The sequence below is a fragment of the Leptinotarsa decemlineata genome, unplaced genomic scaffold (genome assembly GCF_025532065.1).
Source record: "Leptinotarsa decemlineata unplaced genomic scaffold, Ldec_3_MD MMD2_tig00000010_RagTag_RagTag, whole genome shotgun sequence".
Classification (NCBI taxonomy): Eukaryota; Metazoa; Arthropoda; class Insecta; order Coleoptera; family Chrysomelidae; genus Leptinotarsa; species Leptinotarsa decemlineata.
The window spans coordinates 12,008,488-12,027,286 of NW_027412538.1; the positions used below are offsets into that span (position 1 = coordinate 12,008,488).

General features: G+C 36.3%; 2 protein-coding genes across 4 annotated transcripts in view; one reads left to right on the top strand and one right to left on the bottom strand.

The window, feature by feature from the left end:
* Gprk1 (G protein-coupled receptor kinase 1) overlaps positions 1-18,799 on the top strand; it is a 184,305-nt gene that overhangs the window by 130,463 nt on the left and 35,043 nt on the right. The gene's annotated exons all lie outside the window — the stretch shown is intronic.
* LOC111505068 (dynein regulatory complex subunit 3) overlaps positions 1-18,799 on the bottom strand; it is a 111,430-nt gene that overhangs the window by 3,354 nt on the left and 89,277 nt on the right. For 2 of the 3 annotated variants that reach the window (XM_074171562.1, XM_074171563.1), the window contains 2 exons: positions 3,122-3,637; positions 1,108-1,284 (listed from right to left, as the gene is read on the bottom strand). In XM_074171562.1, coding sequence (XP_074027663.1) covers positions 1,108-1,284; positions 3,122-3,620 — 676 coding nt within the window. In that variant the 5' untranslated portion in view covers positions 3,621-3,637. Of the gene's footprint in view, positions 1-1,107; positions 1,285-3,121; positions 3,638-9,228; positions 9,386-18,799 lie in introns of those variants that run through there. The other variant, XM_023159814.2, reaches the window with a different exon arrangement.

The following is an 18,799-nucleotide window of genomic DNA, read 5'->3' on the forward strand; positions in this document are numbered from 1 at the left end:
AGAGAAGAGCAAAAAGAGCATACGTGGCTTATGAGCAATGTCGGAGAACAGTGGGACGCGCATGGGGTCTTTCACACCGTGTGGTTACCTGGATCTACACTGCAATAATAAGATCTATCTTAACGTATGGAACCATTGCATGGGGACCGAAAGTTCTACAAGCAAAAATTGTATCAAATTCAGCGATTGGCTGAATCACAGGAGCCATGAGAACAACACCCCTCTGGTCTGACCCCTCTGGACCTGTACGTTAAGGAGGTTGCGTTAATGGCCATGTTACGATTGTGCACGGCTGGTGTAAACCTCGAAGTAGGAATGGGTCAATTGAGGCTGAGCTTATGGCGAGAACCGCTTACTGCGCAACCTCTGCTGCAGGCAAACGGGGATGCAATTGAACCCAGGTGTTCAGGTGTTAATGAACCCTACAAAATACAAATAAAACAGAACACAGAGTCAGATGCTGCAATTGCAATAGGCAATTATACATACGGCTCAAAAACCAAAGAAGGCTCAGGATGTGGAGTGTACTCCAGATCACTGCCTAAGGATTAAGTGGGGAATGGGAAAAGATACCAGCGTGGTCCAAACAGAACTGGCTTGTTTCTCAATCGCCACAATAGAAATAACCAGGAAAGAAATTTCTGGCAAAAACTTAACAATCTGCACTGATAGCAGACAAGCCCTATTAGCCTTGAACAAACAACGTGTTATCTCAGGGCTAGTACTAGAGTGCCACCAAGATTTAGCCAAAGCCTCGGTAGATAAAGACATTATCCTGAGGTGGATTAAAGGACACGACAGGAGTAAAGGTAATCGCATTGCCGACTCCTTAGCCAAGGAAGCGGCTAGACTAAGAATTTTAGGACCCTGTGGCACCTACGGCCTGATGACTTCGACAATTGCGGAACTAGCCACATGTTACACCCATGCTCAATCCCTAAAGAGTATGCAATCTTGCCAGGATCACCCTGGGCGAACCTGGGAAGCTGGCGCTGAAGAAATATCTTGCGATGACCAGGAAGAGAAGATGAAACTCTCAGGCATGTTTCCACCTTTTATACATATAATTTATTGAAGATTCTGATATTACGTCGTAATGTACTTTACCTTCAATATCGCCATCAAATAATAGATCGAAGAGGTACCTAGAATTAAGGTACTCCACGAAACTCAGGGAGTGTAATTCAGCATCTTTTCTTTGCTTCTCGGTTATGGCAATCCTCGAATTTTCTTCTTCCTCAAGTTTTTCTATATTTTGCAGCTGCTTTGAAAACATTGCTAAACCTGAAATATTTTCAATACATGATTAAGTGAACAGTTCGAGTTTTAAGTGATCTGAAGGGTAATTTATTAGATTATCAGCCCAATAAACCGAATAATCTTTGAGATGGCCACTACGTAATTGGTTCTGCATATTCTTTGAAGCTTAGGGGTGGTTACTACAACTGGTGTGAACGACTCACTAACAAAGCGTCAGCTTTTTAAGAAGGTTTGGGGATTTTTGTACCTGAAGAAATCATCGTGACTAATAACCCCAAGACTGAAATATAGCTCTGTTGCTTATATCTGATGTAAATCTAGCCTCAACCATTCGCTCGTCAAGGCATACAGTAGCGGAATGAAGAGACTGGTACAGACTGTCAGATTCCCACATCAGAGGAAAGTAGCTGGGAGAACCTTACTTCAATTCAGCAATTTTTCCTGAAGGTGAATCAACGGATCAGGGTTGAGTCGTAGGGTGAGACCCTATATTTGATGGAGATTGCACTATTGATTCAGAATAAGCAAGGTGATCCACCCTCACAAGTATTAAAAATCAGTGAATTGGCGCAGGTGGCTCCCTAGGTGGCTCGAGACAGGACACGACGCTAATGACCAATGGAGTCGATGCCGATGACACCCCAAAATAACACTGAATATCACTGTAAATGTTTGTAGATGGCATTCAACTAAGATTCAATTTGGTGACACTTTTCAATACTTTGGGTTAAATTCACATGCATTACTATATAATATCGTTGAACGATTTCCGGCTAAGTTTTCTTTCCGAATTCAAATTGAAACAGAGCGCTCACAAAAGAGCCTGAAAAATTAACCAGGTATTTGGCAATGATAGGGTTGATGAACGAGCTGTTCGACGTTTGCTAAATTTCGCTTCGGAGATTTTAGTCTCGAAAATGAACCCCGAAGTGGTCGACCTACAGTAATCCAGGACGAGGATTCGAGGACCCTGGTGGATACTGACCCACCACAAACAATGCGTGGGATGGCGGAAGAACTGGACGTCAGCTCCCGTCCTGTTTTTGATAGTAGAACGTATTGGATAGCTCGAAATGTGGGTGCCACACGATTTGAACGATCGACAGGAATTGTCACATCCCGAGGTCTGTTGTCGCGTTTGTAAATCGGTTCTTCTTTGTTTTTGTACAACCAAAACGATTATTTTTTGGATCCCACCATACTCCCCAGAGCTCTCACCAACCGACTACCATCTTTTCCACTTTTTCACTGGTAGAACCTTCGCCAATCTGGACCCGGCAAAAAATGGCCTTCATCGATTTCATAGAGTCCCGAGTAGCCAATTTTTATGCTGATGGAATTAATAGACTTGTGCTACGTTGGTAAAAGTGCAGTGATTCAAGTGGCACTTATTTCGATCGAATTGAATAAGTATTCACTGATATATTACAGTTAAACGCAGACTCATGAAAACGGTTTCAACCACACTCTCCAAAACACACATACCAAGAGTTGGGTGTTCCACAAGGTTCCGATCGGAGCTCTATAAGAAAATACACGGGATTTTGCGCCAGAAGTCTCTTTGTTTATCTACTGATTTGAATTTCCCGCTTTACGCAGGGTAGCTTCTGATTGGTCGACTGTATGACGGCAAAAGTGGAGGAGTGGGCTCTGAAAGTCTAAAGCCCAATTAATACAGAACGGACGTCTGGCAGAGAGGAGGCGCGGACCATCGCCAGAATGCACCTGCTCAAATTTGCACGTGTTTTTCCATAAGGAATGGCTTAGAACTCCTATAGCTATATTACTACCGACCATAGTGTTTATCGGCACCAGTAAGTTTAGGAACGCAACCTTTAAAGAAAAAAGTTATTTACTTTACCCTCTTCTCTCTCGGTTTCCTCTATCCTTTTATATTCATAATAAACAAGCTGTGGCAGAAACGCTGCTACGTATATTCTGAAATTTTTCTGTTCCGCGCAAGGATTGTGAGCCATATTCAAAGAGGTAAGTTTGGAAAATTTCCTGAGGTAGTGAATGTTCTTCATGTCATCGATTTTATTTTTTCCTATTGTGAATATTGTTAATTTTGTTAACGTATCCATGTTTTCAATTTTTTTCAGCAGATTATCGAAGAGGCTCAGTTTTCTTAGGTTGACGAGTTTATCCAGATTCTCGATTTTGTTAATTTTATTGAAGGATAGATCCAATTCTTCAAGCTTCACGAGTGTTTCCAAATTTTCGATTTTCTCGATGAAGTTATTGTTCAGTTGGAGTTTGGTTAAGGATTTCAACACCCACAAATGATCAATTTTCAAAATATTCATGAACTCGAATCGGATTTCTTCGATTTCTTCTTTAGGAATGCCTTCTTCTCGCATTAGTCGTCCAATTTCACCTGGAATTAATGAATAATATTGTTATCAAAACCATCTAATATATCCAAGTGCTTGATAGAAGGGTCAATCCATATCAAGTGATCAAATCCCAATTACCTCACAATTTTTTTCTGGGTTGATATTGTTACATTAGTTACACCGGTGAAAAGGAAACTTAAATATGAAAAAGAAAAAAATATATCTCTTTTAGTTTTTTCAAAATCTTATTCCAAAGTTAAAAAAAAAACGTTTTCGTACTTACACGAATTTACGTTTTAATTAATATCTCTTGATTGGATTAAGATAGAAAGGTAAAATAAAAGAAATTCTGTTTAGAATTGAATTAGCTTTAATTTGATATATAACATGATAGTATTCAAAAGATTTAATATTTTCAACTTAAACTCAAAATTTCAAAACCAAATTCCAAAAAATGCATATGATTGAAAATTTTCAAAAAAATACTGTATATTCCTCATGTTATTACTAAGATGTATACAAAATTTCAGGTTGGGATCTTAATGGAATCATATCCAAAACTGAAATTGTTTATATTAAAACGCACAGTGTTCAAGATTGTTTAAATCAAACTTGACTTTTTTGTGATTTATGGAACTCTTAATGCTTGTTACTAAACAGATTTTATTAATAGGTGATTTTAATTGTAATCAAATATTATTAACCATTAGGCCTAATTACAGTGTGTTACACTTTTATATAAAATCAGTCTGCATAATTTAAATTATCTCAATATCTTTACAGCAATATTACTTTTGTTCAATGTCATTTATTACAAACTAATTTTTATTTAGAATAGGCCCTTAGTTTCAGATCCACAGAAAACAAATTTACTGTTTAATACTGATAAATGTGATTATTTATTTGTTTGTTGTAAAACAATGTGGGATGAGTCAGAGGAGTGTGGGAGATCTTTTCATGTCTCTACATGAACTTAACTTGTAGAGACAGGAACTCTCTGCCATTCAAGTTGTACTTCAGTTACAGCAGTCAGTATTCTTATGCACTAGTGAGGAGTGAGTTGTGATTATGAAAGTAAAGTGAATATTAAGTTTTACAGTTTTAATTCTTAATAATTATTAGTAACTATGAATTAATTAGTTGTTAATTAATGCCACACACAACAAATCTGATACAAGGTTTACAACAATTTATTGTTGTAATCCATTTGAAAAATCTAATCATAAAGTTATAAAAAGTCTGAGACCTGTACAAGGATGGATGTTTGAAATAAATCATGTGGTAAGGCCAGGGATGAAAATTTGTGACAGTTGTCGTAAGCAGCTATTAAGAGAAAAAAATTATTTAGATACTGTAGCGTTAAATAAACCATCATCTTCCCAAATGGATCCAAACTTTACTGACCCTGATTTGTCTTTAGAATATTTAAACAAATCTCTTTCAATTATTGAAGAATCGCCTATTACAAAGAAAAGGTTGCACTCACCTGGTTACTGCAGAAAAAAAGTAGAAAAAGTCACTAAAAAGCTCACTTACGAGTTGGTAGGAGATACAAGCTTCCCTGAGAATGATGAGCCAGTTGATCCGGATTCGGAAATGATTGTGCAATTAAAAGAAAAATTCCAGAAAACTACAAAAAATACTGAAAAATTCTTGATCCTCACAACATTACCTAAATGTTGGACTGTAAAAAAAGTTGAAACTGAGTTCGGTGTCAGTAACAGGATGGCCCGAAAAGCTAAATCGCTCGTTAAGGAGAAGGGAATAATGTGTTGTCCAGATCCAAAGCCAGGAAAAAGTGAAAATAAGCCAGATATTAACTAAAGTGAATCCCAAAACAGCTACAGGAAGGACATATGTGATTTCTCAAAACGAAGCAGTTGCAGCTACAAAGAGCCTAACTTCAAGACTGCGATTCACCAGCATCTAATCATCAGCTCATTCAGTACCGGTACATAGTCATTAACTATTTCATATGTACGCCTGTTATATTTATAGTGTTTACATGTAAAATTCGAATTTTATAAACTGTTAGATTTTTATTGCCATTACATAATTTTGACATTTGTTCAACTAAACTAATTTACGCATATCTATACCATTGGACTCTGATGTATTTTAATTTACTTTAATATGATCCCATAATGATCCCACCTTAAAATTTGGATCACAACCTAAAGATAGTATCAGAAGTTCATGGTATTTTTAAAGAAAATTTTTCATCATATGCGTTTTTTGGAATTTGCTCTTGAATCTTGAACATTGTGCGTTTTAATATAAACAATTTCAGTTTTGGGTATGATCCCATTAAGATCCCAACCTAAAATTTTGTGTACATCTTAGTAATAACATGAGGAATATACAGTATTTTTTTGAAAATTTTCAATCATATGCATTTTTTGAATTTGGTTTTGAAATTTTGAGTTTTTAAGTTGAAAATATTAAATGTTTTGAATACTATCATGTTGTATATCAAATTAAAGCTAATTCAATTCTGAACCGAATGGCTTTTATTTTACCTTTCTATCTTAATCCAATCAAGAGATATTAATCAAAACGTAAATTTGTACACACGCAAAAATAAGTTTTTTCCAAATTTTGGAGAAAAATTTTGGAAAAACCAAAAGAGATAAAAAAATTTTTCCTCCAAATTTTTATTTTGTTTTATGTGATAATTCATTAAACCAAAAACTATAGTGAAATAAAAACATGAAGGAAAATTTTATTTTTAATTTTGATCACTTGATATGGATTGACCCAGAATCCAGTCTGGCTATTTTCATTCAACAACACATACATCAGGCCAATAAACCGATGACCCGACTTCCAATCAACGTGATAAAAAATATAACACAGTCTCTGTTGCTTGATGATGTCCTCCGCAGTTGTAGGTGAAATGCCAGGCAACGTCCTGTCGAGTCAAAAAGCAAAGGTACCGGGGTCCCCCAAGGGAGTGTACTTGGCCCTGTTTTATTCATACTCTATTTAAATGACATAAATTTTATTAGTGACTGTGAATTTCTATCTAATTATGAAATTTATAAGGTACAACACACACAAACAATTCTGTCAATAAAAATGCAGTTTATTTTTATAACAAGTATGTGATTCTCGCCGGAGCTTAGTGTTACAGAAAATTTATCGACTACCTTGTTGTAAAACAGAAAAAAATGTTGTACACTTGTTGAGGTTGAGCTTGTGAAGAAATGAAGCCTTTGCTTGCAAAAAGGGCAGAAATTTTGTGCTTACAAAGCTAACATTGTCAATGTTGAATAAAATTTTGATTAACTTTCTCATATAGGACCATATTGTTGTTCTATGATATATTCTCAATTTCATACTATTGAGCTACTATAACAATGCTTACAAATGTATAAATGTTAAATTAAAAAATGAGTAACTTTTTTTACGTGTTTCTTTAGTTGGTGTCGGTTCAAAATATGTTCAATAAAAAGTCTTAGTTTCGGCACCAAATCGAGCTGATTTTACTATCCAGTATTTTTATAGTCCAAGGGGAAATACATTTAAAACGTAAAACAAAAAATGACGTTCCAATATATAGGTACTCAAATAATGGCAAAATAAATATTTTTAATAAATAGCAACTGCATGGGTCGGAAAAAATGTCTACATCAAGATGTCTATATCAGCTCATTCATTATAATATTTACTGTAATTGATATTTTTTCAGTTATTGAGAGAATGATCTAAAGTTAAACTTAAATGTCAATTTCAATTAATATTCAAACTCAGAAACAGGACCAATAAATTTTCTACTCTTTTTAGTTTAATGTAGTCATTTAGAATTTTTTGTCTTACATTCATCACTTCATACATACAAATAATAAAAGGAAGATGTATCAGATCAATGAGGATAATTTACTATTGGAGGAAGCTTTTCTGAAGATGCAGTTTTTCTACAAGATCTGTCGCTGAATAAATCGATTAAGATCAACGTAAATAGACGTAACATTCAACTCAAACAGAGATTGGTAGGTGAATTTTTCGTCGCTAATCACTAGTTTGCATCCTCGGTTTAGTTTCCATTTAGACGCCTGTGGTTACTTACAATAGGGGAGCCCAAACGGGGATTTCGGGATTTACTGAAGCGCGGCAAATTAATATACAGGGGGATACCTTGTACTCGGTTAAGTACCTCCACCAAATATGAACCCCATGTATAAGGCCGCCCATGAAGGATAAAGGATCAGATTAGTAAGAAAAAATTGATCATCAGAAATTCTCGAGCGCGTCAGATTAAGGTAGAGTGAGTTAATTACATGCTAAAAAGTGTATATTCCAGTAATCCAACAATTTGAGAGTGATGTAAAGAAAGGGGAGGGCAGCAAAGTTGTAAAAAAACCGTCATCTCGACATTCTCGAGCGTAGCTAATTTTTTTTTTTCATTTTGACAAAAATAATTCAAGAATATCGAAAAATATATAATCTAACGATTTCCGCAAGCCGAAATAGCAAAAATTCGTCGAGAAAGTTTAATGCGTGCAGCTGCGTGATGCCTATATTTCCCTCTCCGCGTTTTTATTCCTTTTTCACTTTTTCTCTATCTATTACTCTCTTACTCCGTCCCCACTCTGAATTCTGTTGCCATCACAGCTGATCACGGAGACTCGTTCGTGATGAAGATGACGATGATAATTAATTAATCAATTAATTGATGGATGTAGCCGTTACTACGTGGTAGGAAATCTTAATGAAGAAAAGAGAAATGAAACTTTCTGTGTTTTTTACCACTTTTATTTGTAACTAACGTTATTGTAGTTCCGTCCTATAAGGACATTTTCAAACTTATATATTGTATAAGTAACAGCAGTAACGTTAGTTACAAATAAAAGTGGTAAAAAACATAGAAAGTTTCAATTAATCAATTGAATATGAGAAATTAAATTTTTTTGAGCATTTTTTTCAAATTAATTTTTTATAAATACAAAAATTCTACTTAAAAAACATGCACTTATTTATTTGCATGCTATTTCGTGAGATTTTCAATTAATTAAGTTCAATGATTTTAAAAAATGTAAAGAAATATTTTTTGTCAGATTAGGCGAATCCCTTTAGATAATTGTCAGATTATGAGACAGCATGTCTAAAACAAAAAGATGAACCATATATATCTTAATCTCACGCGCTTGAGTATTTCAAAATGACGATTTTTTTTGCACATTATAATAATGGCCGCGAGTTTGCGTCAGATAGAAATCGTCAGATTATTGAATGAGAGCTTTTTTTGGTGCACTCAGTACCCCCTTAGAAAAATCTGACGTTCTCCATTATTTTTTTTCACTTTTAACCCTTACATACAACCACCCACATCATGCAAACGATCAGATTAACATACCAACATTATTAAAAATACGTAGGACATTGATCGTATCAATATCTGACGCACTCGAGTATGTCCATGCAACAGTTTTTTTTAGATATTTAATATTCTACAGCAGCTTCCCCCACCGATGAAAAGGTATATATTATATAACACTTTTTTCTTCTCGTCATATAAGCTTTGCAACCTAATAGGTCTCTATGATGCTCGAGTAAATCCCCATTTTGCATCGTGGGCTCCTCTGCTATTATATTTTCTTACTTCTTTAACGAAACTGATGCAAACACTAACCTTTTGGGTATTGGTAATCTATGCATTTTTCTATCAAAGCGTTATTAATTACTCTCGGCTCTCTTGCTTTGCATGGCTCTGCCATTTTCAATTGAAATATTTTAGCACTAGACAACCAACTTGACAGGACAGGATATGAATGAAGACTGAAGTTTGATCAATCAACAACCAGTGTTACCTTGACAACCTCTTCATTTTTCTGAGGGGATATGAGATATCTAAAGTGTATATGATGCACAAACACACTTCATAACTTGAGCAATGAATTTGAACTGAAACTGACTTCATTATTGTCATATGATGTACTTTTTTTGATTTTATTCATTGCGAACAAACAATAAAACAAATATGTTCTCTTTATAGTATTAGTCTCGATTCAGAAAACCAGGTCTACCCATTTTAGTTTTTCCTTTAATTCACTTCAGCAGTTCATTTCCATATATTTCATATTGATGTTTCAGAAATACGACGTACATCACTTCAAAAATGTTATGCGCTTTCTCGCGAATCTGTTATATAGTTCAGTTTTCTCGATTTATTGTGTTTATATGGAACACGATTCGAATTTTTCGATTCATCTATTCGTTTGATAACGACTCTATACACGAAGCCTGAGATATATTTTATGCTGTTACAGCGTATCGCATGTTTCATTCAGACTTTTCACTCAAATATTGAATTTTTCCACCGTGCACCATCGGTATACTCGATTTTTCATGCATTCATTATAAGTAAAGGGGGTCTTGTTTCCTGGCGTGTTTCGAAATTGGCCTTTGGTCCAGGGGCCAGCGTTAAAAACACTGTATTTTTTGTTGTTCCACGTCTTTGGAGTTTTTAATGTGTTAATTATATTTCTTCTTTTCTTGGAAAGTTCCTCACATTTTCTGTTTATTGATGGGGAAGTAGAAACTTGTGATGCCCTATTTGAAACCTTAAATGTAGTAATGAATATTACTGGAGTTTTTTCCCTCTTGAAGATGATCACTTGGTGATCGAAACACGTGTCGAGGTGTTAAAATAACTACAATATACCTTAGATTAGATTAGATTGTCGGGGAGCTGACCCATGGCCTGATTCACTACGAATTCTTCAGATCTGTCGTGATGCTCTTTGGTTGTTAGAGCTCATTATCTAGCTTGATCACTTTGATGAGACTCCATAGCCTTGACACTGACCCCTTCATATAACTGGTAGTCTCTGGTTTCTCTCACCTGCATTGGGTTTAGTAGATCCACCACAACCTTATGGTTGTGGTTTAGCAGGTGAATTTGGTGTTTTCAGGTTTTTTTGGACAAGAATAATAAGATCACCTATGAAAGATTCACATCGAGCACTGTCAGACCTTTTATTCATTTTTTGGTGGTAAAAAAAGCTTTCAAGGCATATTTATCTGATAATGGGAGAAATTCTTCGGAAAAACTATAGTTGCATCATACATATCATTCTTTGAGATATGAGCAGACACTCTAGAAAGTACCACGGAGAGCCGTAGCAAGTATATGAGAAAAAATATCAAAAATGATGATAACCCGTGAGTAGCCCTGATATTGTTGATATATTTTGGAGCAGTCTGAGTACTGAAATCTACAGTTCATTCCTGAAATTAGAGGATAGTTTTAAGCAGTTTCCTTTTCTCTGTGCACCTAAGACAGCTGTTGACGGGGGTAATAATTATCGAGTTTGATTGAAGTTAATTGAAAAGTAGATTCTGGATAAGTTAAGATTCAGGCAGTTACTTTCAACTGCTCATTTGTTCCCTCATTTTCGATTTACGTAAAGGTCTATCTCTATCAGTTCAATACTCGAATCTTTTGATTCGATATTGTTCCGAAGTAAGAGTTCTCCAGTAGTAATATCGTGATCAAAACGGCATATGGCGGCGTATAAATATCTTTACTGTGAACGTTTTTTTGTATTAAGTATTGGTTTTTCAAACTTGATGTATATATATTTGCCTGTTTTTTACATTAGTTTCAAGCTTGGAGCTTCTTTGTTGACTCTTTGGTTATTTCTCCAACCCCTTCCCTGTTGAATCCGTTCAACAAGGTATTGATACATTTTTTTTAGATAATTTTATGATCTACAATTATTATTTGAGGTTATTTTATGATAAAACTTACCGCGAAAAACCAATTTTTTTCGAGATTTTTGACCTTTGACCTCGAATAAATTTTTTTCCAGGCATCGCAATCATTCGGACACGAGTCACCCATTTTCAGTTTCAATATTATTCTCAAAGCTCTATTCTCGATAAAGAATATAATCTGCATCAAAATCTGGCTGCCTGAGCCCTAGAAAGGAATTCCATACCGGAGATGACTCTCCATAAGTGAATAATATGCATTTATTGCTGCTGAAAATCCGAGTTCACGCGAGTATGATTCCAGTTTAATTTGTTTTTTAATTGTGATTAATCAAATTCTCTTCAGGAATTTTTATCCTACTTGAGACAACCTGCGAATTATTTTAGGTACAGGAAAAATTTAGTCCTGTTACTCTTGTTAGCGTGCTGGAAAATGGTGCAAAAAACAAGATGATGAAACTGTCTAACACTACGACCATGAAATGGAAGTGCCACTTAGGATAGATTGAACTTTTTGATTGAATATTCCATTTCCAATAAAATTCCATGAGTGGGCCATGCTTTTTTCGTATCTACGAGCGGTCGTAGCAATATGCTACATTGCTTCGACATGGAACAAAATGCCTTTATCTGTGATGTAGTATCGCATAATGTTTTATTGCCACATAAGTGTCTCCATAACTTGCCCGAAATTCGCAACGTTTTCCTTTTCCAACCCAATTTGTTTATCTTATGGAACTCGAGATAGCGATAGTGGACATACACGAAATTTACAGCTTGTATAAGATGTTCTGTATAATCTGGTCGAGAGTTTGGCGAAGAAAACATGTTAAGAGATTGTGGTAATCAAGTAGGATCTATGAGGTTGTTTCAAAAAATGTTTAAGTAATTTTTGGTCTCTTCAGCTTATTAGGTATCATATGATGTTGTTTTCAGCCAATTTTTCTCTACTAATTCAAATTGAACCAAAGCGCAATCAAAACAGCCCGAAAAATTAACCAGGCCTTTAACAATTATAGTGATAATGAACGCTCTGTTCGACGTTGGTTTGCGAAATTTCGTTTCGAAGATTTTAGACTTGAAGATGAGCCACAGTGGGTTGGGCTACCTATCGGGCGCGACCCCAGGTGACGGATAGGGGAACGGCCAGTGGCTGGAGGTCCCGTCCGGGAAGCCAATGTGGCCTTACGGACGGGATCGCCGGACTCCTGGTTAGTGATAGAAATAAGTGGGGTGAGGGGAACTAAAACCTCCAAAAGCCTTTGCAAAACATGCCACCGTGGACCAGCCTACCCAAGCTAAGGTGTAAGGAACGATCCCCTTGGGGAACTGGGCGGAACCTCATTGTAATCAGCCTACCTCTGGTAATGCGGGCTCTGCCAGAGGTGACCAACTCTTCCCTTACTACTCGTGGAAAAACACATGAATGAAACAAACACAAAAACAGAAACAACAAAAACCAATCCTGAAGCTGGACAGAAGTGCTCACCTCAATCTGAGGCAGTGACCGGGGATGAACAGGAATGTCCACCCCAATCTACCGCTTGGAATTATGCTGGACATAGCAGATCACCTCCAACAGCAAGGCACTTTCTGGGGCGGGCGCAAAAAGCTTCGCCTTGAATAAAGGCAAAGAACCGGCTGCCCTTGCAGTGAAGCTCCGTCACTTGTGCACCTCCACGGCGGAAACCCCAAGAAGGTTGAAGAAGTCGCGCAACGACAGTAATATCGCTGCACCTTTCGAAACCTTCGCGGAAGCCACCTTGAAATACCTCAAGGTTGTCAAAGAGAGTGTATGTTCGGCGAGTCTTGGCCTACACCTGCCAATATTAAGGAGTTGTCTCCTAGTGATCTGTCCACCTTCCTGGAAAGGATGGGATGGACGATGACCTAGGAGGACAACTCCTCGGGAAGATGTACAATGGGTGACATTTGCTGTGACCCATAGGTCACAGATCTCTACATACAGAGATGAGCCTGGAAGTGATCAACATAGAGTAATCCATGACGGTGATTTCACAACCCTGGTGGAGACTGACCCATCAAAAACGGTGTATGAGATAACGGAAGAACTGGGCGTCAGTTTTTATGGTTTAAAACGTATTGAAAAGGTCAGAAAACTAGAGAAATGGGTGCCCCACCATTTGAACTATCGACATAAATTATTACTTCAGTGGATCGTCTAGAACCCTTTACTTCGGATTTATTCTTTGATATGATGTTATTAGATTGGATATAATCCGGTCAATCTAGACATTGGAAGAAGGTACATAAATTCACAACAAGGTGAAAACGCGTGTAATTGTACAAAACATAGTTAAAAATAAGATTTTGAAATTCCGAATGATTGCGATGCCTGGAAAAAATGTAATCGAGGTCAAAAGTCAAAAATCTCGAAAAAAATTGGTTTTTCCACCAACCCAATTTTTCTCGAGATTTTTTACCTTTGACCTCAAAAAATTTTTCTACAGGCATCGCAATCACTCGGAATTTTAAAATCTTATTTTTAACTATGTTTTGAACAGTTACACGCATTTGCAGTTTATTGTAAATTTATGTACCTTCACTCTTATTTTTTAGTCTAATTTGACCGGACTAATAGAACAACCGATCTTTCAATACAAGTATTCCATATTCCATGGGATTCATCTATACTGTATCACCAACTGGTTCAAAAGTTCTATAATTATATACGTCAAAACCATCACGAATTTGTTACTTTCCAGTACCTGCCGTATAGTTACTCTAAATTCCTGTAGGATCTTTCGCGGTTGTTGAAAGCTGCTTCTTATATTCATCGAATTCCGGATTCATTTTCAGTCACGCCATTATCACTTTGAGGAAATTGTATCGTTTTCAATTTCAATTTTATTTTCTTGAAGTAGTTGCAAATCTGTTCTATAACGACTATTTTCAACGATACAACTTACAAAATATCGACTTTCACTATGTGATGATGTGCAATCAGACCAGCATCATACGAGTGTACTACTTCAAATAGCTCCAAATTCTTACTTTCTTATCTTGATAAGAAAATGAGTTTGGTAACTATAATTTCTCCACTAACTTTACCCTATGATTTCTCCTCTTACACGATCTTTGCTACACGAGTTTCTCGATGTTGATGAGATCTCGCTCCACTTCGCCGGATGGTTCACTGTGCGTCCAATATTCAGTGGCACTGCTAGATTTGTCAAGCTGAACAACATCATTATTATCCCTGATTCATAAATTAAAATAGTGTGCTTTCATTGCTTTCTGTTTCAATCGATCTCCCTTTCCCCTACAAAACTTTTGCCTTTTACGTGGTTTTCCCATGAACAACATTCAGAACTGTTTCACTTCGTGGTCTTGTTCCGCGCTTCAATGTTGTACTTGAAGGCGAAATATTCATCTACGCATTCCGGACTTTATAAGCAAATGCGGTGAATTACAATCTGACCGAATTGAGGCTGAAACTTCAAACGTTATAACGATCGTATCCGATTCGTGGATTTTATCTGTACCACACTGGCCAATCCAGAAAGGCATTTTCTCGTCAGAAATATTGAACTCAATTTGAGTTATGCTGGATTGTGTATGAATAAATTTCCCTGCTATCTCTGATGATGTTTCTGGATGACGGGGATTAAAAAAATGAGCCCGTTTAGGTTCTGCACGATTGCTTGTTTCTTTTGATCGAGGTGTTTACAATATCAGTATTCAATTGTAATACTTAAATTTAATTTTGTTATTCAAGTAAAACTTCCACTAGACAGTTTACAGAACCACAAAACCAATTTACAGTTAACCAGTTTACAAAATAACTAGACAGTTTGCAAAACCAGCTTACGGTGTCCCACTTTACAAAACATTAGATAGTTTACAAAATCAGTTTACAATTTTCCAGCTTAGTTAACCAGTCTACAAAACCACTAGACAATTTACCCGTTTATAGTTAACTAGTTTACAAAACTACTAGACAGTTTACAAAACCACCTCACTAATTTATAGTTCTCCAGTTTATCAGGTTACGAAACCACTAGACAGTTCATTAAAGCCATTCACAAAACCACTAGACATACAGTTTTCCGATTTATAGTCAACCAGTTTACAAAATAACTAGATAGTTCACAAAACCAGCTTACAAAGTCGGTTTATAATTTTCCAGTTTAGTTAACCAGTTCACAAAACCACTAGACAGTTTACAGTTCACCAGTTCATAGTTAACTACTTTACAGTTTACAGAACCACTAGACAGCTTACAAAGTCAGTTTATAATTTTCCAGTTTAGTTAACCAGTTCACAAAACCACTAGACAGTTTACAGTTCACCAGTTCATAGTTAACTACTTTACAAAACCACTAGACAGTTTACCCGTTTATAGTTAACTAGTTTACAAAACCACTAGACATTTTACAAACCACCTCACCAATTTATAGTTCTCCAGTTTATCAGGTTACGAAACCAGTAGACAGTTCATTGAATCAGTTCACAAAACCACTAGAAAATTTACAGTTTTCCAATTTATAGTCAACCAGTTTACAAAATAACTAAAACCAGCTTACAGTTTCTCAGTTTACAGAACCACTAGACAGCTTACAAAATCAGTTTACAATTTTCCAGCTTAGTTAACCAGTCTACAAAACCACTAGACAATTTACCCGTTTTTAGTTATCTAGTTTACAAAACTACTAGACAGTTTACAAAACCACCTCACCAATTTATAGTTCTCCAGTTTATCAGGTTACGAAACCAGTAGACAGTTCATTAAATCAGTTCACAAAACCACTAGAAAATTTACAGTTTTCCAATTTATAGTCAACCAGTTTACAAAATAACTAAAACCAGCTTACAGTTTCTCAGTTTACAGAACCACTAGACAGCTTACAAAATCAGTTTACAATTTTCCAGTTTAGTTAACCAGTTTACAAAACCACTATACAGTTTACAGTTTACCAGTTCATAGTTAACTAGTTTACAAAACCACTAGACAGTTTACAAAACCACCTCGCCAGTTTATAGTTCTCCAGTTTACCAGGTTATGAAACCACTAGGAAGTTTACAGTTTTCCAGTTTACAGTTTACAAAATCACTAGACAATTTACAAAACCAGCTCACCAGTTTACAAAATCACTTGACAGTTCACAAAGCCAATTTCCAAGTTTACAGTTTACCAGTTTACACGTTTATCAGTTTACAAAACGTGTTTCGCTATACAATTTATATGAATCATCGAATTGTTTGTTGAAAGTTTTAATTAGTGGGTTTTGTTGGAAGTAGCATAACGAAACTTAAACCGTATATTTGTTACAGTAATTTTCTGATTTTATTAAAGAAAATTGAATTAGTTTTATTTTCCATGTCATTAACCATTCATAGTGAAAATCAAAATGAAATTTCATTAGTAAGTTTTGATAAGGATTTTCATAAAATATCGGCCAGTTCCATCCAAATTTAACTTGTACTTCTTCAATCGCTTTTTTTGACGAAACATTGAAGTGAATGGTCAACAATCCCGAAAAATGGTACATATTTCGTGACATCCCGAAATTATAACGTTTCATTGTATCAATTGATTTTTGGTTGAATTTCCAAAAGAAATATTTTGCAAAGGGAATACTCATAGGACGTTCGAATTTCGAGATTTTTTTATTCGAATAAGAGTTTTTGGAAATCTCATTTCACGGTCCATTTGATAAAAACACATTCTGAGGGTGTTTGTTAATAAATCTTATTTTCCGAATATACTCTTTCATGAAAGTGCTCCCCAGGCTATAGCGTCATTAGCGAAGCTGCTCTGTCGAAAACTGCCGCATTTCGAAATGTATATGAGTTTGGTTTGCGTTGATGGAATATGAAAAATTGAATAGTTTCTCGGCAAAATGAAAGAGGACGACGCTTTAGGCAAACCACAGATCCGGATTTAAAATATAACACGAACAAAAAAGTGTTTCATTTGAAGCTTGCCATCGATTGTTCCAATAATCTAAACTCGACAAAATACCCAGCGTGATTGATAAAAGTGACGGATACATTTCTGCGTGTTTATAAAGCAGGACAATAAGAATCAGATGCCTATCTGTATCTGTAGAATAGGGAGGTTGAGTGAAGGTCCACATCACTTAGGCCACATGTGACCTGAGTGTGAGAACAACTCCTCCTGAGGAGTTGTCTTTCTGGGTCATCGTCCATCCTGTTCTTTCCAGGAGACATCTCCTTTATATCGGCAGATGTGGGCCAAGAACACACACTCTCTTATTGACAATAACTCCGGGCACTCGCATAGGACATGCCTGGCAGTTTCATGTTCCTGTTCACACATCCTGCATCCTTTGATTCCATTCTATCTCTTTAGGGATTGAGCATGGGTGTGACGTTTGGCTAATTCCGTAGTTGTCGAAGTCATCAGGTCGTATGTGTCACTGGGTCCTAAAATTCTTAGCCCAGCCGCTTACTTGGCTGAAGAGTTGGCAAGGCGATTACCTTGACGTGCCCTTTAACCCACCTCAGAATAATATTATTACCTACCGAGGCTTTGACTAAATCTTGGTGGCACTCTTGTACCAGCCCTGAGGTAACACGTTGTCTGTTCAAGACTAATGGGGCTTGTCTACTATCAGTGCAGATTGTTATGTTTTTGCCAGAAATTCCTTTCCTGGTTATTTCTTTTGTGGCAATTGAGATACCAGCCAGTACTATTTGAACCACGCTGCTTATAATTGTCTGTCTTCTCATTCAGAATCTTCAAAATATTGATTTTCTTTCCACTGATAAATTGAACTACTTTGTTAAAGATGGTAGACCTTACTGTAAAGTGAAGGTGCTCAAGTACTGATGCGTTTTGCAGGACACAGTAAAGTCTCAGTAAGACTATTTATCTCCTGATACGTTTGACTTGCTTTTAAACGCCTTTAGAAAAACATGTTTTAGTTCATTTGCTGATTGCGAATAAAATACTACGCCACTCTTATCATTTAAATCATGGACTACCCAACTGCCCTGGTGGAACAGAACTAGCAAGAGAGGGGGGTGATTCGATACCAGTCCAATCAAACACAATGCTGCCAACTGTCCATCGTTGCCAACTCAACGCAAGTGTACACTAAATTGACACCTTACAGTTTGACTGCATTATCTGGTCAGGGCATAGGGTACAGTCAGGGTATATAGAAAAAAGATGTTTCAATCATTGAAGGTGGTAGGAAAGTACCAACAGTATCCACTCACGATCGATTGCCACAAAATTATAATTATTCCTAGTACAAGAAGGCAGCGTTTAGACAAACGTAAGTATATGATAGGCTGGATCCTCCGGGAGAAGGAAATACTGAGATCAGATAGTTGTTGGTTCACAGATGGATATTCTGGGACAGTCAAACAGCGTTGGATGCTCTTGGCTCTTACCGAGAAACGTCTAAACGGGGAATGTTCCTCAATTTGGGTTATTACAGCAAATGCAAGTTTGAACAAAATAAAGTTGAGTTTAATTCATGAGTTTTTCAAAT